Raw genomic sequence first — 22,570 nt, forward strand, 5'->3', positions numbered from 1 at the left:
GGGTGAGGTGAGCAGGTGCACAGCCCTAGCCATGTGCACAGCTCTCCACTTGTGTGGCCTCCAGATTCCCCAGAACCTGCTGGAGGGTTGCAGAGCTCCGGTAGGTCCTTCTTTCCCAACTTCCCCGTTGAAGCCTTTTGGCTTTCTGTTGTTTTTCCCAACTGCCATCCATCACTTGAGGCAGCTTGCATCGCTTTGGCCCAAAGGCTTAGAGTCAGGTCACATTAAGAGAACTTTACAAGTCAGGTCTTCCAGGGACCCCAAGCGGATGAATAATGGTACTTCTCTGGGAAGGAGAGGCTAAAGGAGCTCCAACATAAGGAACTCAAAAGCTAGCAGTTCCAGGCACGGTTTTGGACTGGCTGGAAACGGTTCCATCTGGCCAACAACCACAGGCACTTACCTTAGAGAGCAGCTGACTCCCGTGCACATTGGCTTCTGGTACAAGTAAGAAGCAGACAGGCGTGCCTCACTCAGAGATGCCCGCAAACCACATCTATGACTGGGCACCACTGCCCATTTCCTACTCTGGTCAGAGCCTGAGGCAAGAATTTGGTGGCAATGCCGAGTTTTTCTCCCCATATCATTGTGCGCCATGACTGAACTGTCCTGAAATGGTTCAAACCCACCAGAGGCTCCTCCAGAGACAGGCCGAGTGACCTGCTCTCAGAAGATCCCAGCCCCGGCAACCCCGCAGAGCAGCGCTGCTTGCACACACTCGCTCAGCAGGAGCTGCAGCAAACACGAGCCACGGTGATGCGACCGAGCCTGCTCCACCAGGGCGCCTTGTTTGACGCAGAGACTCTTCTAAGAGTAAAGGCTGTTGCTTCGCTATTGCCTTCTGGATCTGTAACAAGTGTCCCTCTGGTTCACTCTAATAAGCAATCCAAAGAGAAAGGGCTTGGGGAAAGTAGTTTCCAGTTGAAGCAAATCGACAGCATGGTCCAGCACGTATGAATAGGTAAGAGTTTATCCCTTTAATTTGGGAAAATACAAAATGACTTGTTATATAATTCGTTTCTGATTTTAGGGAATGCCTCATTTTTTCAAGAAGACTTAAGATACTCAAGTATACTTAGTACATAGAAGAGTACCAGTAACCAGAAGCACATGAACAAATATTTCACAAAACCTGCTTTGATGGAGTTTCTTAGGGATAACGTATCAAATAAATGTTTGTAAATTGAATATCTCCCTAATAATATATGACAGTTATCAAGTATCTGATCCCATTCAGTTGTTTTCTGTTTGATTCTGGAACATAGGTGTTTTTTTTTGTTTTCTTGTCCCCAAGGTCAGAGAGGTAGGATGGGAAGGCCATCAAGGTTTCCATGATCCACATCCCAAAGGAAACGTGCACACCTCTCTGTGCCTGGTCAAAGTCCACTGCACCTGGTGGTATCTGTGTTTTGAATTGAGAAACATGTATTTGCTGTATGAGTATCAGCTTACCTGGTGTTAGGGGCTGCGTAGGAGATTATGTCTGAAGCAATCATTCCAATCAGAATCACTACTGAATTAAGTTTAAAATGATCCATAGCATGACCTTTTCCAGGACCAATCTGTGTTCTGCCCAGTCCAGTAGGGAAGAGAATAGGAGTATTGGATGCGCGCACACACACACCACCCCTCACTTTGTAACCCTTTCCTGGTTTTGATAGCAGTACAGATCGCTGTGATTCACATGGGTATACCGTGTTGTGCTGGGTCTACTTATTTTAATAGGAAAAGGCAGCATCGGGCTTTCCCTGGGCTTGTTCCAGAAGAGAGATCACAGGAGCTCTCGCTGGGCTGTACCCTTGCTGGATCAGTCTGTTTCAACTTTATATTCAGAAACTATGCACGTAGCCACTGGGTGGGTTCAGCGTGATGGGCCAAATCCATTAGCGCCCCCCCCCTCCCCACTCATCACAGTCCAGTTTGGATCTCAGGGGATTAACATTAATGAAGGGTCATTCAAACCAGAAAGAACTTTTCCCAGGATACGGTTACCTGGATAAATGGCTTCACTTACTTCACTGGGAAGATCAGTTATGCTACATAATTGTAATATTCTTACAGGGTCTTGCCCGCCCAAGGATGCTTGACTTGCCTTTTTTTTTTTTTTTTTTTTTTAAGAGACTGGGTCTGGGAAGTATATAGGAATTGGGAGAGAGACATGTTCCTCCTGTTTCTCCAAAGCTAAGGTGAAGGGAGTGTTCCACGGGCCTCTTGGAAGCCATGGGGAATGGGTGGGCAAAGGATAAAATTACGATAGCCTTTTCTTTCTAAGCTGTTGGCTTCCTTCCTCCACATTTTACACCAAGGAATTTTTGGCATCACAGTTTAGTTTTGGCAACATTCGAGTCCAGGTTTTAGTCAAGCAATTGAGCAAATAATTTAGAATCATCTCCAGCTGTTTGGGTTAGCACCGTGGGCCACAAATTTCTGATGAATATCTTTCAGTCCAGCCTGATTAAAATGTGTGACCCACTTTCCCTTGGGGAGTCCCTCAGCATCTCTTGCTACACATGGTCTCAAGGTTTCCCTTAGCAAAATCTTGCTGTTCTTTTGTGTGTACGTCTGTTTATTCGTCTAGAGACAATGAGGGATGGCAGGGCTTGGGGCCGAGGAGAATTGCCTTTTCGGGGCTGGCTCTGAAAGTCAAAGTGTGACATTTTTAGCACAGTCCCAGGCCTGCTGAGATTCGTCCCAAACCTTTCCATGGGCGGAGCTTTCTGTGATTGACAAATGCTGCCTGGCCGTCTTTGGAGAAGACGATGTGCGACACAGACAGGACACTAGACAAAACGTAAGGTGCGTCTCTTTGTAGGCAACGTGTGATAGTTGGCAGCGAGAATTAATGATTTCGGAGAGAAGATGAATTGGAGTCCTTTTCAGTCAGGCGCTGTTCTAGCTGTGCAGGAGTGCCCAAGCAGAGCTGAGGAGCAGAGCGGGAGTTTGGGACAGCTGGAGATTCTGTGGCAGGGAGACCTCTCTCTGTGGTTCTCCACGAATCCTTGGTTAAAGTTCAGCGTGCGGGAGAGCTGAGGTTACGGGTGAATCAGAATGGAGAATCTGAACATTGAACGGCTTTGGGGAAGGACATCGTGTTTGGGAGAGTGGGGGGGAAGAAGGCCCTCCACCAGATGGATGGACACAGTGGTGGCAACAGTGGGCTCGGGCACAGGAACCACTGTGAGGATGGCGCAGGAAGGGCAGGCGGTGTTCATTCTGTTGTACAGAGGGTTGCTATGGTCGGCACCGATTCCATGGTGCTTAACAGCAGCAAACAACAGACACCATGCCAGACACCTCCCAGGACACCAGAAAGGTCCCACCCTAGGGATACAGACCGTGCCCTGGAGCAGAGGTTAGAGTCAAGCCTCCACCCAACACATCCCTGTCTGTTCCTTTGTACTTCCTGTGATACTTTGTGCTACAGTAGCAGAATTGAGTGGCTGTGAGAGAGGCTGCATGGCCCACAAAGGCTGAAATAGTTACTGTGTACCTTTTACCGAATGTTTGCTGACATCCGTTTGACCATGACTGTTAGCTTCTTGACTACACGACTGTTGATTACGGGAAGGCATTTGTGGGAAGAAGGAACATGCGCCCCTACTAAGAGAGCTGCTTGCGGTGTGTGGAAAGCAATCAGAAACCGGGTGGAGGTCATGGACGAGAGGGGACTGGGTAGTGGCAACAAGAACAGAATCAGCTTGGCTGATGAGGTGAATCTGAATTATGGAACTCTGACAGAAATACCCAAACCTGTGTGAGGGAGGTCTTTAATCTCTAAAGTGAATGGACTGTCGAGTCAGGTGGGCCTAGTGTTGTCCAGCTCTAGCTGGGAGGTAAGATGATTAAGAGGACGGTTTTAACACTCTCTTCTGCCCACCACCTTCTTTTATAAATTGACCAACAGCCTCAGTTCTCCAAACTCAGACTCTCTGTCATCACGTTGATTTCAACACCTAGCGACCCAAAAGGACAGGGTAGACCTGCCCCCGTGGGTTTCTGAGATGGTAATTCTTTACAGGAGTAGAAAGCCTCTTTTTCGCTCTGATCTTCTGACCTTGCAGTCAGCCAGGATCGGTTTTGAACAGCTGACCTTGCAGTTAGCAGCTCAACAGGTAACCCACCACACTGCCAGGGCTCTCTCCAAGTGTAGCATTTTAAAAAGGAAAAACCATCCTTTCCGTGGCTGTTAAGCAGAGGTGAGTTCAAAGCACGGCTCTAAGGAAGGGCCACAGTGTGGCAGCTGAAGAGGCCGGTGGGAGCTGAAGGAGTAGCATGTCAGCCCTTCAGTCAGGACTCAAGTATGCCAGTGAGCACTGTTACTCATCTTCTACTCCGTATTTCTCCGTTTTACAAGCGCTTGCTGTCATAGCATCTCCTATTGTCCATTATTCAACCTGTGTCCTAGATACACGAACAGATCTTTGACAAGAAAGTTTTGGGCCACCCGGAATCAAAGATGGGTCTGTCCAAAAATATAGCCATTCGTGACATGAGCAATGTGATTATTTCTGTCCCCAGGCAGAAGAAATCCTAAGGCAAGAGCTGGAGAAAAAAGAAACTCCGAGTTTATACTGCTTGCTTGGAGACGTCCTTCGCGAACACTCGTACTATGACAAGGCATGGGAGTTGTCCGGGCACCGCAGTGCCCGGGCCCAGCGCTCCAAAGGCCTCCTTCATCTTCGACACCGGGAGTTTAGAGACTGTGTGGAGTGCTTCGAACGGTCGGTGAAGATAAACCCCATGCAGGTTAGAAGATACAGAGAAGTGCCCCTGCTCTAGGCACTTCCTTTTTCTTGGGATTTGAAATTTTTAGTGAATGAGGACCTTTTTTCTTATGTCCCAGTAACTGGTGAGCTAGTTTTGGAACTTATTCCTAGGCTCTCGCTTTGAACTTTGCTGTCATTTTATTTCTGTTCTCTTAACTCAAATACAGCCACTGAAATTAGTTATCATTGTAAGCAGATATGCTAGGAAGGAAGCAACTGAGAGATATGCACACAGTGTGGGGCTCTGCAAGTCATCGCTGCAACCAGTAATGAGATAGGGACCTTAAGAGGAGCAGGGCCATACAGAATAGATCGTTGATCATTTTAGAACATAGAAATAGTTTAAAATTTAAAAAAATCATGTCTTAAAGGTTAAAAAAATACAAAAAGAGCCTGAATCTTTAAATTAAGTAATAGAAACTCTTAAGAGAAGGCCTAATTTTGAAGGGAAAGAAAATAACTTATTTTGTATTCAATATAAAGTGAATTTATTATCAGATTTGAACATTTTGAAGAGGATAGGTTCTGGGCTTGTCTTTTACATTGAAAAACCAGAAGTGTATTTTTTTTTTATGTCGGTAAACTAACTGCAGACACTAATAGTTGCATTTGACAGCAAGGATGTTTAAGTAATACCTGGGAGCTGGGTGGGGACGGGTGTGTGTGTGTGTGTGTGTGTGTGTGTGTGTGTGTGTGTGTGTGTGTGTGTGTGTGTGTGTGTGTGTCTGTCCCACACGCACTACTGACATCTAGTGGTACAGGCTAGGGATGTGGATAGACGTCTTACAATGCAGAGGACAGGCTCCACAACAAAAAGTTACCTGGTACATACGTCAGTGGTATCAAGGTTGAGAAATCCTGACCTCATTCGACGATTATTTTCTTCTTGTTCCTGGTAGAAGACATAGCTCACTTTATGTTAGTAAAGTCTTGCTTTTGCTTATATGGAAAACTGTATCCTTGTTTATTTTAGTAGCCTTTGTCTGGTCCAAATCCCCCAAGTCTGCCCAACTTTAACTCTGCCGTAATGAGTGGGGGAAATCACTTCCTTCTCATAGTTTGTTGTAATCTAAGTCAAGTCTGTGTCCCCTAGATAAGAATTGTTCTCTCAAGAACAGTGGTTCTCAACCTTCCTAAGGCCGCGACCCTTTCATACAGTTCCTCATGTTGTGGTGACCCCCCCCCCCCCACCAACCATAAAATTACTTTCGTGTTCCGTGACTTATTCCTTGGGCCTCCTCCCTGTCCACACTCACTCTTGCTTTCCTCTGGTCTCATGGCATTCAGTACTACTTGTCTACTGACAGTGGCCACGTTTTAAAACCTGTTCTCCCGAAGTCCTCCCCAGCTCAGGAAATGACAGCCCGACCAACCTTGGAATATCTGTTCTCCTCTTCTCTTCCACCCACCTTTACTCCCATCAGCAACCCTAGTAGATCTGTCTTCAAAATATGTAGCGAGTCAGATCCCTTCTTCCTACTTCTGTGTTATCTTGCTGGTATGTATCCCCCTCACCTAATCAGTACTTCCTTACTGGTCTTCCTGCCCCACACTTGTAGTGTCTGTGAGTCTCCTCGAGCCTCCAAGCGGGTCTTTCCAGACATCAGTCAGATCATGGTCAGTCTCTGCTCCCAGGGCACCATGGACTCCTGCCACACGAGTAATAGAGCCAGAGCACCACAGTGGTTTTACCTGGCTTCCCACAGTTTGGCTCCTCTTGTTTAGCTGCCCTGGCTCCTCCCAAGCTCCCTCTCCACCTTGTCCTCCTCCCTCAGTGTGCCAGATCCTTCCATAAGATGCGCTCCTCCTCTGCCTGGATGGTTCTCCTGTGTACTCTGCCACATCATTTAAGACCTGCTTCACATGCCACTTGCTCAGGGAGGCCAAGTTGCCCAATGATTCTGCTTAAAAATGGCAACTTCTACCCCTACCTCACACTTCTTATTCACCTTCCCTACCAAGTACCTGATTTGGAAGGTGAAAATTATATTGATTTTCTCCCATCCCCCGTAGCATTCAGGCCCCTCTGATGCTATATATAACTTGATTAAAAAAAAAAATCTGATTCTCCTGCTGTTGAATGAATGAAGTTCCATGAAGAAAGGATTGTTTCCTCCATAAGGTTTCTGATGTTTTCTGATGCATAGTATATCCTGGCTGTTAACTTCAAGCTCTGTGGCTCAAATCCACGAGCCTACTCCAGCAAACATGAAGCTACCTGGTTCAGTAAAGATGTACAGTCTCAGAAATCCTACTACAGGATCATTGTGGGTCAGAACCACCTCAGTGACATTGGGTGTGTTTGGGGGGTTAGCACCGGTTAGGTACTCGGTTAATGTTTGGTGAGCGAGTGACTGAATAACAACCTTAAACCGTTGTGCAGTCAAATATAGGTTGATTGCCTACAGTTCACATAGCACTGAACCAAAGGACAGAAGTGGCGAAAGGTCACCAGAGTACCTCCGGGAACATTCTAGTGAAACAACCACAGGCAACACTAGATGCAGTACCAGGCTTCAAAGAAACACCAAGTGAGCTAGTTGTAAAGCACGAGCAATATCGTGGCCAAAGAGAGCGTGTGTAGCTTTGATAGACAATGAAGAGCGGAAGTTAAATGTGGCTTTGAAAGACAAGCAGTGCTTGAGTAAGTCAAGCAGTAAGGGGTGAAGGCATTCCGAGGAGGTGAGCCCTGTGAGCAAAGCCCTGGAAGCAGACCAAGCGGAGTGTTGGGAGTGTGTGTGTGTGTGTGTGTGTGTGTGTGTGTGTGTGTGTGTATAGGGTGTAGATGTAGTGGACTTAGTGAACAGGCTAGTAGTTTGACAGAGTAAAAGTGTGTCAGACAATCACAGTGGTGAAACTAGACTGGAGGCCTATCTATGGGCTTAATCTTCAATGTGAGGTGAAACTTGAACTTCTCATTTGGCAGATGAGGAGCCGTGGAAGGTTTTATTTTGTTTTATATGAAGAAATATGGTGTCCAAGAAGGTGACTGAGGAAAATTCTTAGTGTTCTTTTTTTGTGTGGAGCGGGCATGGTGTGGGAATGACTAGATGTAGGCCGAGAGAGACTGTCGCCGTAATCTATCCTCAGCACCTCTGTCATTGCAGGAGGGGCAACAGGGAGGCAGGAATGGGTGGGGAGGCAAGGGGCAGGAGAAGAATTGATGGGGCTTGATGGTCTCATTATATAATTTTGAATGGATTATTTAGAGAGACCAAAAAATGACAACTGCTCAAGGCACAAACGGATGTTATATGAGGATGTTTGTAGTTTGTTGTGTGGGTCCACTTCAGGCAGCCCGTTAGCCGGCCAGGAGAGGCCCATTCGTACAGATGTACTGCAAAATGCAGGCTCAGACACCAGTCTCTATAGGCTTTGGTGCCTTTAAGTTTGGAACAAAGGGAGAATAGAGAAGCAGAGTTTAATTTTTTTTTTTTTACTATCGCATGTATCCAGGCTGTCTCAGTTGGAGCATAAAGGCAGAACAATCATTCCATAAAGCACACGAGAGCATTCTAAATGGGCAAACAGAGCCTAAGTAAAGATTTATTTTTCAATATTTAAAAAGTTTGGTACTTCTAGAGAGGATATTGTTATCAATAAAATGTAAGTAGGACACAATTCCCCAGCCAACACTATAAATGAGAGGTCTTACTTCCTGTCAATTAAGAAGTATCAGGAGAGGTGAGGATTTAGCACCCTAGTGAAAAGTCTGTCAGGAGGAGGGCCAGCAGATGGAGACAGAGCGAGCCTAGACAGCCTCATCCCCTCTCGCCCCAAATGAAAAGGTTGCTTCTTGTTGTTGTTGTCAGGTGTGTCCGAGTCAGTAGAGGCGTATTGGCGTATCCCAAAAGAAGACCGTTGACAGGATGGATGGACTCTGTGCTACAATGGCTGAAACCTTAGAACGCGTGTGAGAGTGAGGCAGAACTGGGCAGTTTTGTTCTTTTGTACATGGGTCACGATGAGTCAGAGGCCACCTGACTGGACACCTAATGACAACTACCAAGCATCATGTCCTTCCCCAGGGATTGGCCTCCTGACATGTCCAATGTATGTGAATCAAAGTCTCACCATCCTCTGCCTCTCTGGAGCATTCTGACTGCACTTCTTCGAAGGCAGATTTGTGTGTTCTGTTGGCAGTGCAGGGTACTGTTGATATTCTTCACCAGCACCACAATTCAAATACAGGTTTTGGTGAGAAAGGACGTTATGTTTATTCATTAAAAACTCAACTGCCATGGATTTGATTCCAATTCATAGCTACTCTGTAGGACAGGGTAGAACACCAGCTGTACATTTCCAAGACTGTACCTCTTTACTAGGGTAGAACGCTTTGACTTTCTCCCTTGGAGAGGCCGGTGGTTTAGAACTGCAAACCTTGCGGTTAGCCACCCAATTGGTAACCACTACATTAGGGGTCCTCAAACTTTTTAAACGGGGGCCAGTTCACTGTCCCTCAGACCTGTTGGAGAGCCGGACTATAGTTTAAAAAAATCACTAAGAACAAATTCCTATACACACTGCACGTATCTTATTTTGAAGTATAAAAAAAACAAACGGGGCAGAAACACCCGGCGGGCCGGATGAATGTCCTCATGGGCCGTAGTTTGAGGGTGCCTGCTTACGTCATCAGGGCGCCTTCTGTTTATTATTCATCAGGTAGGTAGATATTCCCAGGAAACCAGACCATTTACGTGAAGCCATGTTAATTAGGGGGACACACAACAGTCCCTTCAAGATGGAAATTGCCTCCTGCAAGACCTGTGTCCACAGCAGGGGCTTCTGGTCATTGGATCGAGTTTATGTTCCTTGTCCCTGAAGACCTGGCTGGCAGGGTGGTAGCCTCTGCCCACGCTCAACCTGTTGACTCGGCTGCAGTGTCTCAGGACTATCCGAACAGGGAGCTGCAGCCCACAGGCCTGTCACACATGCCGTCCATCGCCGAGGCAGCAGCTGAGTTCTTTCTTGAGCGAACTGGGGCTTGATGTTGGTCAGCTTTCACAGAGGAGTTGGCTGACCCTGCGAACCTGTCTCAAGAGCATCAAAAAGAGATTTTTCCAATGTTACGACAAGATGTATTCACGTTTGTTTGTTCCCTGACGAGTATCTGCCCAACAAAACCAAATAGAAAATGGAATCAAGGAATTAAGGAGTCAGTCTTGCTCACCTGTTTAAAAAAAGAGTCACCAATTTCAACAAGTTGGAATTTTGTTAATCTGGAAAGTAACAATAAAGTGACTTTAATAGATGACAGGTAATTTTTGGGGAAAAGTGAAAAATTCTAAGTTCATATTGAAAAAACATTGATCAGCAAATACCAGTGGCATAGGATTATCAGTTATGGATTAGAAACAGATTAAAGTACTGAAGACTCATTAAGAAAAATGAAAGTAATTAAATCCTATGGTATTATGACAAAGTACAAACATAAAGTAAGTAGTCCTCTTGCTACTTTTTTTAATATTCAAGTAACCAACAGTTAAAATATTTTTTACTTTTAGCCCTTTTTAAGAAATGATTTGATGTTCGGAAATGGTGTTTGTATAGAAGGTTCTAGAGCCCCTTGATATAGAGTGAGACAAATTTGTTGGTCAATGAATAAGTTTGTTGAATCATGTAACTTTAATTACGTTTCCCGCCCCATTTCACTTTCAAATGTTTTGCACTTTGAATAATACATTATATAGTTACCTAATGGAGCATTACCAAGTACCTGTGTGACCAAACACAGATGTGGAAATGAATTAGGCTGTGCCAGCCTATTAGCTCGGAACAGTTTCTGCTGGGAAATTACATAGTTAAAAATAGCTTGGTGAACAGCCTTAGTTAAATACCCTGCTAGAAGTTTATCTAGCCCTATAAGCATCGCATCTGTTGTGGTTTTGAATAAGAGTGACATGACTAAAGTAGCAGTATGTAAGGAGTTTAAACATGGAATGCTTGTCATGGGTAGGTGATGTGTGGCTTTAGCAGTGAGTACAGAAGAAAGCAGATTGAAGCCTAAGAATGAAGGAAACTCCCTGGGACTGACTGAGCTGGGTGGGTTGAGGAAGGGCCTGTCATCAGCAAGGATGTGTGTGTGTGTGTGTGTGTGTGTGTGTGTGTTTGTTCTAACCCTTGTCCAGGTGACTAATTCTGTATGACTACTAGAAAATGTGATTTCTCCCATTTTTTTATTGGATGGCATTGGCTAGGAGACAGTGGAGCTTTTTGACACTAAACATGCACTTTGAAGCCTGGAGGAGGGAGAGTTTTTGGTGACAAGGAGGTTCTTTTCATTTTTCGTTCATTTTTTTTAAAGCTGATGTGATGTTGAGGCTATTTCTGAACCAAGATGCTAGTCTTTATTGGTGATCAGAGTGAATGCATTATGCATGTTTCCTGCATAGCTTTCTAAACTTATTTGGCATACCACCCCTTTTCAGGGGGGAAAACGGAAAACAAAAACACTCATTGCCTCCTGAGTAAGTACATGCTTTTGTACAATATAGTCCATAATCCAGGCTCACGTGTTGGGAACCTGCTGTTACAATGCCCCTAGGTCGTTCCAGCACCCCCACCCCCACTCCAAGGGGGGGCAGTATTGCCCACTTTGGGAAACACTGGTATCGTGATAGACCACAAACAGAAAATCCTAGAGTTGAGAGAGAGAACCATTCCATAATTTCAAATAATAGGGTAGATATAACACATTGTTACCAATAGATGAAAATCTAACAGTTCATCTTTCAAATAACTAAAATAAACAGAAGTAAAAAGAAAAGGGAACCTTAATATTATATATTGAATTCGGTCACCTATCTGCTTTTTGTGAAATTTGTTTTTATATCGAGACTAGTTATAAAACATTAACTTGTTACAAAAGCTTGGAAGGTAAATAAGTAATCTCAGCACCAGGTTTGAGCCATTTTTAACTTTTGTGAATTTGTTTTCAAGTTCATTGAAAAAAATGCAAGTTCGTTGAATTTCTGTGGCTGTTTTTAGAACACATGAAAACTAATACTGCAGAAACTTTCCTCTTTGCTGATGGAGAAAGTCAGCAGGGCGTGTGGATTTTGACAACCCTGAAGACGGTTTTCCTTGTTCTTGATTTCGTCCCGGCCTGAGGTGCTCGTCATTCTAAGTACATGTGTCAACATAACGCATTGGACCTAGTTGCCCTCCAGTGTAAGGAACACCTGCATCCTAAATATTGCTTTGAGTGGAGGCAGAGATGTTGTCAATAGGATTCTGACAGCATTCCATCTTTGTTTTGCCTTCCTCTCTTTTGTTAAAAAAATGATGGTATAGAGATACTTAACTGGCCGCCTTTTCAACATTCTTTACATGTGCAAGTGACCAGCCATTGGTTTTTCAGATTATTTCAGAAATGTCAAATGGTAAAGCAAAAACGTGCTTCAGCATTAATAAAATATACAGTACATAGACTTGTTTTGAAACACTCGAAAGTGGTTGGAAGTTAGAGAGCTGATTTTTTAAATCTTATATTTCATTCTAATTATCATCAGATCTTGAGTTCTCTCCGAATGCGTCATGTGTAGTGAGTGCGTGGTTTCGCGCCTTGAAGCTCCCCGCCTTTCATTTCATTCTGTAAATAATAAGACAAAAAGCAAAGTGAGGGAGCTAATTTTGAGTCCCTGGAAGTCCTATTGTCAAGTTCCTGCATCTCCCTGCGCCCTGCACACACTCCCAGACAGTACCTATCCCAAGAAATCTGGTCTCCTGGGCAGCTCCAGACAGTGGTTACTCATAGCCTCCTGGGAATCCAGGCAGTGTGACCTTGCCCAAGGATGTTTGCTTAAGACCTAGCCACTTGGAACAAGTTCTGTGGGAACAGCTGGGGGAGGAGGACAGTGGGGCCAGCCTCCTTCCCTTGCTTTGCCAAAGGTTAGGGACAGATAAGAGAGCACCCCGTTTCCTCCCCACCCTACAGTGTGCAACCCTAAGAAAGTGGACTTCCTTCTATGGCTGCCTTTACAGACTGTGCCAGAGCTGGGGGCGGGGGGCGGGGGGGGGGGGGCGGGCTGCTGCGGGACGGACAAATAGCTACGTTTCGCACTAATTTCACTGACCTTTTTAATCCTTTTATCTCCCTTCTGATAGGGGCTATTGAATTTTACGGAAAGACCTGTGATAAAAAGAATTCTTTTATAATATGAATAGCCACTTCCTAATTTACCTGTTTTCTCAACCACAATCTTGACAGACCTCATTGACTTAAATCAGGCTGTGTATTTTGAGTAATTGTTGAGGGAGCCCTGGTGGGGGAGTGGTTACCTGTTGGGCTGCAACCCGAATGGTCGCAGTAGAAAATCACCCGCAGCTCCTCAGGTGAGAGCCTGCACTTTCTACTCCCACAAACAGTTACAGTCTCAGAAACCCACGGGGGTCGCTACGTGTCAGCATTGACCCAATGGCAGTGAGTTTGGTTTTGTTTGGTGATCCAGAGTCTTAAGTCTCCTTTTTTTAAAAATTATCCTCAGGCCTTCCCAAGGATACTCTTTGCCATGCTAGGGTCCTTCGGCCCTTGGTTAGACTCCAGAAGTACTTCTGGGGTTTAACCTGTAGCTGGAAGCAGAAATTTCTCTTTTTAAGTTCAATGCCTTCCTCAGGTGGGGATGTGCTCCTGCTCTGTGTACTTTTCACATAGTAGGTACCCAGAAACATGTTCGGTAATAGCTTAAATAATTTTCCGATGGCATCCATACTGTGTTTGAATAACTGCACCGTTTGGTCTTTGCAGCTTGGGGTGTGGTTTTCCTTGGGCTGCGCCTACTTGGCCCTAGAAGACTATGGCGGTTCAGCGAAGGCCTTCCAGCGTTGTGTGACCCTAGAGCCCGATGTAGGTTTGTTTGTGCTTCTTCTCCTCTTTTCGGCTCTTTAATATCCTCAGTTGTTAGAAGGACTCTGTGTTCAGAAGAGCCACTCCTCTTGTGGTGGAGTAAAGAAAACCTCTCAAAGAGGGCTGCGCTTTAATAAGAGTTCTATGACTTGTCAATCCAGAAATCAAATGGCTTCTCAGAAACAACTTATTTTCTTACTAAAATTTTATTTCTGTGGTTATATTTTTGAAATAATTATGACAATTCAGTTTTTTGGCTTTCATAGTTTTTAAATTTAGATAGAGATTTACTGACGTATACACCAAAGTATTGCTTGCATTTTTGTCACTAACATGATATCTATGTGAAGTATATTATTGGAAAGTCCAGGAGGTTAACAAAAGTCCTTTTTTATTACATGGCGTTATTTAGATATCTTTTATATTTGAGTACCATACAGTGCATCCATTTAAAGGGTACAGCTCAATGATTTTTAGTATATTCAGGGTTGTGTAACCATCACTACAATCATTTTGAGAGCATTTTTTATCAAAAAGAAACCATTGTACCCATTAGCAGACTTCACGTTTCCCCCCAGTCCCACTTTCCACCACCTTCTGCTAACCAAGGCACTCACTAAAGTTCTTTCTATCTCTGTAGATAAGCCTCGTCTGGACAAATCTTAAATATATTTATACAATATGTGGTCTCTTGTGACTGGCTTCTTTCACTTACAGGATTGTCAGGGTTCATCCACGTTGTGACATGTGGTCTTGTGCACTCTGGGTGCTCTGTAACTTGAAGGCACTGCACGAACCTGCGAGTCACTGATTGGTCAGTTTTGACGGAGGCAATACTGCTGTCTAACTCAAACCCTTTCAAAATGTGAGCCGCACGTATCTCACCCGTGAAGGCTTACTGGGACCCCACCCTCTTCACTCCATGCTCCTCCCCCCGTTACAGGCCTTAATGTTTTAACCATGGGTTAGTTCTAATGCTGCCTATTAGGGAATTCATAAAAATGTCGCAGCTAACATCATAATGGAAAATTCATTTTTTATTATGATTTGCTAAGAGGTTTTTTTCTGCTGGATGGATATTAGATTTTGTCAAATGAACTTTTCCTCAATTTTGTCAATTAGACAGTGATGCAATTTTTCTCTTTTATACTGTTAATGTGATGAATTATATTGATGGATTTATATTTTAAATATATAATTAAATATAATTTTAAAATAATTTTGTATTTTAATGCTAAAATCATCCTCCATTCCTGAAGTAAATGTATGTATGTGTTATTATATATTGTGAGATTTAACATGACTATATGTATATATTTATTTTAATAAATCCTTTTATTGGGGGCTCTTTCAGCTCTTACAACTTCCCATACACCCATTGTGTCAAGCACATTTGTACATAATCCTTGGTAGCAGCTCCTCAGTATTTTCCTCTCTTCCCTCCCCTCCCACCCTCATGAACCCTTGATAAATTTTCAATTATTATTATTTTCATATCTTACACCATTCACTGTGTCTCTTCACTCATGTTTCTGTTGTTTGTCCCTTGGGGGTGGGGGGCGTTATACATCGATCATTGTTAGTTGGTCCGTCCCCCCCCCTTCTCCTTACCCTCATGGTATCGCTTCTCCCATTACTCTTCCTGAGGGGTTATCTGTCCAGGATCTCATGTATCAAGAGCTCTGATCTGTACCACTGTACGTGCTCTGCTTTAGCTGGATTTGCAAGGTAGAACTGGGGTCATGATAGTGGTAGGGGAGGAAGCTTTGAACAACTACAGGAAAGTTGTATGTTTCATGGGTGCTGTATTGCTCCCTGGCTGACTCATGCCTTCCTTGTGACCCTTCTGTGAAGTGACGTCCAATTGTCTACAGATGGGCTTTGGGTCTCCGTTCCAACCCCCCTCCTTCACTTTGGAATGGTTCTTTGTTTTGGGTCTTTGGATGCTTGATGGCTTATCCCATTGAGACCACGTGATCACATGAGTTGGTGTGCGTCTTACATGTGGGCTTCGTTGCTTCTCTGCTAGCTGGCTGCTTGTTTAACTTCAAGCCTTTAAGACTCCAGGCACTGTATCTTGTAATAGTCGGGCACCATCAGCTTTCTACACATTAGTTTATACACCCATTTTGTCTTTAGTGATCGTGTTGGGAAGGTGAGCATATTAGAACAAAGTGTTCTTGCATTGAGGGAGGACTTGAGTAGAGGCCCAGGGTCCATCTGCTACCGTAATTCTTAACATATAGATTATGTTACACTACCTATATTGTCCGATAGGCCTTGTGCTGTATTCATTGGTTGTTGTTTCTGTACTTTTGTTTGGATAGCTTTTGTTGCTATGTCTTAAAAGTTTAGACATTATTAATTTTTTCCTTTCTGTATTATCTAATCTACAATTAAATGTATCCTTTGAACTTATCATTTCAGAGCATGTATTTTCTTAGTTCTAGAATTTTCACGTATCTGCAGATATTCTTCAACTTTTTCCTCATTGTGTTCATGTTTTACTTGAAATCTTTGAACATTTTATAATGATGCTGTTGTTAGGCACTGCCCTTTCTGACTTGTAGTCACCCTTTCATCAGAGAACGAGGCACTGCTCAGTCCTGCCCCATTTTCACCGCTAGGTTACCGTGGAGCCCCTCGTTGCAGCCACTCTGCCCTTGTGTCTTGTGGAGGGTCTTGATGTACCTTTCCAGGGCCTGGTGACTATAAGGGGCAACTAGCGATTCCTCCAGAGAAGTGGTTAGAACAGCTGCTTTGAAACCTTTTTATGTTTGGTCCAACATCTCTTATTTTTCAGTGTTTCTTTTAACTGATTTGGATGGAATTTTCCTGTTCTTTCCTGTGTGTAGCAATTTATAGGTACTCTGTGTATTGTTGAGTTTCTGGACTGAGTATCTTTGTTTATGGAATGTTGGGTTTATTTGGGCACTCACTTGTGGATCAACTTGATTTTAAGCCATGTTATGGTTTTTGAATTCTCTGTACTTTAGGGTTATAATTACCCTCCTCTAAGGTATAGACGGCTCAAAGATGAATCATTCAACTACTAGTTGAGAAGTTGATGATTTGAACTGGTAATCTAACCTTCTGCAAGGTCAGCCTTGACAGCCCTCTGGAACAGTTCTGCTCTGCACAGAGAGGGTGGCCAGCAGTAGAACTGGGCAGCAACTAACAAGGTGGAGCCTTTAGGGGGTGATCTGAAAGTGCTCTGTCCTCTGGTTGGGACTTGAATCGCTCCTAGTGCTACCTGACCTGTAAAATTTCCTTTCACATCACAGCATCCAGTGGTGGCTCTCGGCGAGTCCTTCAGGAGTTTGCTGAATACACATGCAGGTTGTTATACATGCAAGGATTCAAGGGGTTGCCTATTGCTGCTCCTGGTGCCTATTCTGTGCATAGATCCCTTTTCTTGCTATTTTACCCCATATATTCCAGCTGCTTTTTAGGCCTGGAACACTTCCTCAAGAAGACTAGCTGTGCTTTTTCAGCTTCCCCCTGCCTGGGAATGACCTTGGGCAGAAGACTTTGTTGCTGCTGCAACCGCTGCGTTGTTTTCCTTCTCCCACAGTTGGTAGGCCGGCAATGTCGGGTTCCACTCCCACCGGCAGGTGTGCCCTATGCTTTGTCCAGTCTGTAGATCCCTTTGGTAAGAGAACTAGTCCAGCACTGACTTTGCTACGCCTGGGAACAGAGGTTCCGTGCCACGTAATTTTTAAGTCATGTATAGAGCTTGAGAGCCATAAACTCTGTATTTTATAAAGAAGGGAACAAAAAGGATAGCAAGCATAACTTACACCATTTTGGTTAAAACTAACATTTAGTGGGTTTAAGCTGTTTTTATCATTGGGAAGAATAGTTTGTTTAAACAGTGCAGTATGAATACTTTGTAATACCGTTGCAGAATGCGTATTCACTCCTTTGCCCTGTCTGATGAAGGATGATGCTTGAAGAAAGCAGAATCTTTCAAGATAGGGAAAACAATATTCTTTGTTACCTTACATTTGTAATAAATGTCTGTATATTAAATACATTGTGTTATAAATATGTATACATTTTGAACTTTCTCATGAAACTTTAAACATGCTTTATTGAACGTTACTGTAGTGCACATATCTCCTAGGAAAATTGCCTGTATCTTTTGGTTACAGCAGTTATTTTACCAAAATGCGCAGTGTCTATAACTGAGTTCTCTATCATTTCAGAATGCCGAAGCTTGGAACAATTTATCAACTTCCTATATCAGATTAAAGCAGAAGTAAGTACAGATATGGAGAGCTTTGCTTCCAAATTAAATAATTTCAGTGCTCAACCTCAACTCTGAAACATTGTGCTTTGTTCTTTTTATCTTTCGCCCACCCATGTCATTGCATTAGAATGCCATACTTTAGCCCTCTGAAGTTTAACTCTACTTAACTCTTATTTTAAAAGACATATGTAAAAGAGCAGGCGGTATTTGTGTAGAGCATGTAGAATATGCTAGATACTCACTTTGGCCTGTGAGAATCTTCGAATGGAAAAGACGTGCAATTCTGGGTCAGAAATGCTTCTGAGCAAAAGAATGTGGGACTCTAGCTGAAATGTGAAAGGTTGAGTGAGCAGGATCGTATTACCAGTCAGCAGTGGTAATAATGTGGCCATCGTTAAGAGGGACAGGAATGAATGCTGTGTGGTGGGGACAGGATGTAAAACAGGAAGTGAAAGAAAGGTAGGTTGAGGCTGCATGGCAGAGCGTTCTGGTTGTCTGACTCGCAAGTTGAGACGGCGGCGGAAGTTAGAGGTTTCAGGGGTAACTTCATGAAGACGTACTTCTTTAGGAAACCATGTCTGGTGGCAGTGTGAGACAGACTAGAAAGGAAACGGGAGGCTGGGAAACCAGTTAAGAGACAGCTGTTGTAACAATCCAGCCTGAGATAGCTAGAGTGGAAAAAGAGGGGCAGATGCCAAACAGTTTACGAAGGGGGCAGTGAGCAGGGCCTGTTGACGAGCTTCAGAAAGTGAAGGAAAAGAGCGGCCGGGCTCGCTGTTGCTAAGGCTTTAATAAATGAATATGAGAATGTCCATTTTCCCATTTTGATTGACCATAGTTTCTAACTTAATTTTCCTTCGTGGAACCTCGCGTCATTAAACCCAGTTTACACTGACATCATGAAATGCTTCCTCTGGTCTTGGATGACAGGCTACATAAATAAAGTACTGTTTGTTCCGTCCTCCTCAGTAAATAACATTATGTTGTTGATTGCAGCTGACTGTGTTAAAAGTCACTAGAGACCCTTATGGTGTAAAGTAAGGGCCTGGGAAATCCCCATCATACTTGCAGCATGATCTCCATGCGCGTTCTCGCAGCCATGATAATTTTGCATATAGTGAGGCTTTGGATGCTCTGCCTTGTCCTCCAGCCCATTAATCTTAGGACTGCTTTGTCTCTTAGGGGTTCTTGCACACTATTGCTCAGCCTCTTTCTGATGCATTGTCGTCTTCTTGTAGCTCCATGAATAGTTTTTTGTTGTGTAAAGAGTGATAAGGTCGAAGATAAATCACTCCTTTATTCTTGCAGCTGATTTTTGACTCATGAGATTGTCACTGGGGGTAAATGATTGCTGATCCTCTGAAAGGAATTCAATCCATGCCTTGTAATGGCCCGTTAAAGTGTCTCCTTTAGCTCTTTGGTATCACAAGTTTCTTCCCTAAAGTTCACGTGTCACTGTTTCATCTGATTCTCCCCGGCATGATGTCCCTTGCGGCCAGTTCCCTTGGGAAAGAATTCCCACCACAGGCTGTAGGTTTCAGAGTGCAGTAGCTCTACCAGGGGGGTTGATGAGTAGACGAATATTCATGATGCAATGCCTAATACAGAAGACTTACCAGACAAAACAGTCAATATTGCAGACGAGTCTGAGGCTAAGACAGGATGTGGAGCGGCTGGGAGAACACGTGGGGGGAGAGGATGCTCCACTTGGATGGAGTGCTGCTCGTTGGCTCAGTTCTTCCTTCGGGAGATGGTTTCACAGCCACCCCTCATGCGCGGGAGAACGTGGACGCCTCAGGCAGCCAGGGGTGAAATCGGTGGGGCGGGGAGAGGGGTAGTCAAATAGAAAGGGGAAAAAAAAAATCTCATCAAAGCAATTCATGGCCGAATTTGAAGAAATGCTAGAGCAAGGGGACTTTCAATTTTAAACATAAAGGGTAGGTGAGAAGGGGTAAATGGAATCCTCTGACAACTTTAGCGAATTGCTTAATATAGAGACTCAAAAACCTTGGTTCTCTTCCTTGATTGAGGTGTGTCTGCAACGTTCAGCTTCCCTGAAGCCACGTCCATAAAACCTCACAACCACAGGCAAGGGACTTTGTTAGCGCCATGGGTTAGCCATTGGGATGCTGGCCACAAGGTCAGTGCTTCAATCCTTCCGGCCGAGCCACTCTGAGAGAAAGATAAAGCTGTCTGCTCTTGTAAAGCTTTCAGTCTGAGAACACCCCCCACAAGCTTGCTGTGTATCAGAACCCATTCAGTGGCATGGGTGTGGTTTTGGTTTTATAACCCTAGGCAGATGGTTTGCAATGGTTTTTGTTCCGCCACCTTTCACAAGGAAGGGAGGGATGGTCAGACTCTGGCTTTTGAAGTTGCTTCCATGGCTCACTTCCCAGGGAGGAGCTCTTTCACCCAGTCTTTCCCTGGAACTGCCCCAGATTGCCCTTGCTTGCTTGACCTTAGAGCCCACAGGGAAGCCCATCTTGTCTCCAAGCTTCTAGCTGCTGTTTCTCCACCCTAGAAATCTTACTTTTTAAAAATTAAATCATTTTATTGGGGGCTCGTATAACATTCCACACATCAGTTGTATCAAGCATATTGGTACATGTGTTGCCATCATCATTTCCAAAACATTTTCTACTTGAGCCCTTGACATAAGCTTCTGTTTTTCCCCCCTCTCTCCCCTACCCTCCCAGCCTTGTGAATCCTTGATCAATTATATATTGTTGTTGTTATTTCGTATCTTACAATGTCCAATGTCTCCCTTCACACTCATTTCTGTTATTCATCCCCTGGGAGAGGGGGCGCTATATATACAACCTTGTGATGGGTTCCCCCTTTCTCCCCTTCCCCATCCATCCCCCTACCCTCATGATATTGTTATTCCCACTACTATTCCTAAGGGGTTTATCTGACCTGAATTCCATGTTTCGAGAGCTCTTATCTGTACCAATGTGTGTTCTCTGGTCTAGCAAGATTTGTAAGGTAGAACTGGGTCATGATAGTGGGGGAGGGCGGGGAGAAGAAGCATTCAGGACCTAGAGGAATGATATGTGAATCGTTGCTGCTATACTACGCCTTCGTTGAATCATCCCTTCCTTATAACTAAGGTGACCAGATTTTAACATTGGTAAAGCAGGACAGCAGTGGGAGGCTTTTGATAAAACTCATATCCTGGCAAAATAGCCACATGGCAGCTGTAAACCATATACCCTAGCTTGTTGTGCATTCTTTAAAAAAATTGGGACTTTTTAAAAACGCTGCAGGACATGGGAAAAATTGTTAAAAATCGGGACGTCTGGTCACCTTACTTATAACCCTTCAGGTGGGCAGGGAATATCCAATTGTCTACAGCTGTGCTTTGGGGCTCCACTCCAACCCCACTCATTCGCATTGATAGAGTTTTTGTTTTGGATCTTTTTATACTTGATACCCGATCCTGTCAACACTTTATGAACACACAGGCTGGTGTGCATCTCCCATGTGGGCTTTGTTGCTTCCCTGCTAGGTGGCTGCTTGTTTAACTTAAAACCTTTAAGACCCCAGATGCTATATCTTTTTACAGCTGGGCATCATCCGCTCCCTTCACCACATTTGCTTATACTCCCATTTTGTCTTCTGCGATCTTGTTGGGAAGGTGAGTATCAAAGAGCGACAGGTTATAAGAAAAAAGTGTTCTTGTGTTAAGGGAGGCCTTGAGTAGAGACCCAAAGTCCATGTGCTATCTTAATACGTAACATATAAATATAGGTACATTGGCCTCCCTCCCTTTCATTATGAATTAGTATAATTACCTATATACATGCCTATAGTTATACCTCTATAAATAGCTTTTGCCTCCTATTTTTTCCCTCTATTGCCTTTCACCTTCCTCCTATCCCACTATCATGGTCACCTTCCATTCAGCTCTCAGTATTTGCTCTTGGATACATTGCTCTTGATCAAACCCCATCCCACATTCTACATCCTCCTAGCCGATAATTTTAGATCTCTTGTTCCCTTATCTCTGAATTTGCTGGCTCCCTACTCCTGTCCCCTGCCCCCTCCTCTCCCATGTCTCTCCCACCCCACCCCACCCCACCTCCAGTTGTTTTCTCCTCTGGATTATTCATCCTACCTATCTTATATAAAATCTTGCTTTTTGAATGCAGCTATTTTTGTGTGTTTCATGATATTTAATTTGCCTCACAGGGCAGGTGTATAGAATGATTAGTTCACTTTTTCATTTTGGACAAGAAGCCAAACAGCAATTTTTAGCTAATTTGTGTTCTTACTTTCTGCATTACTATTTAACTATGTCTTAAAAATTATTGTAATAGTCATCAATTATGCCAGATATTTCTTGGCTGTTTCATAGTTTATTTTTGTCTTTTTATTGTTTTTTTTTGATGTTTTTGATGTTATAGATTTATCACTTAAAATAATTTAAAGTATTTTAAGGTATTTATTTAAAATAGTCACTTAATCTGAATTTTACATTTTAAAAATGAAAGATAGTCTTGCCAAGTGTTTACTGCTATTTAATATTTTAGTATTATGATATAATCTTTTTACTTTTCAGTCTTATAAAGCAATTATGTCTCAGAAAAATAAGTGATGTGCATGTTTCCCTTTAGTTGGGGTAGGGCCGCTGTGAATCTTAAGTCACAGACATACATCTGTGGATTAGACTTGCTGGCTGTAGGAAACATCACTTAATCCTAATTA

At 43.7% G+C, this 22,570-nt stretch overlaps 1 protein-coding gene across 3 annotated transcripts in view; it reads left to right on the forward strand.

Moving 5' to 3' along the window:
• TTC27 (tetratricopeptide repeat domain 27) overlaps positions 1-22,570 on the forward strand; it is a 156,560-nt gene that overhangs the window by 109,071 nt on the left and 24,919 nt on the right. For 2 of the 3 annotated variants that reach the window (XM_075535540.1, XM_075535541.1), the window contains exons 13-15: positions 4,519-4,746; positions 13,513-13,611; positions 17,820-17,872. In XM_075535540.1, the coding sequence (XP_075391655.1) occupies positions 4,519-4,746; positions 13,513-13,611; positions 17,820-17,872 (380 nt within the window). The remainder of the gene's footprint in view (positions 1-4,518; positions 4,747-13,512; positions 13,612-17,819; positions 17,873-22,570) is intronic. The other variant, XM_075535542.1, reaches the window with a different exon arrangement.

Source organism: Tenrec ecaudatus, chromosome 17, assembly GCF_050624435.1.
Source record: "Tenrec ecaudatus isolate mTenEca1 chromosome 17, mTenEca1.hap1, whole genome shotgun sequence".
NCBI classification, from domain to species: domain Eukaryota; kingdom Metazoa; phylum Chordata; class Mammalia; order Afrosoricida; family Tenrecidae; genus Tenrec; species Tenrec ecaudatus.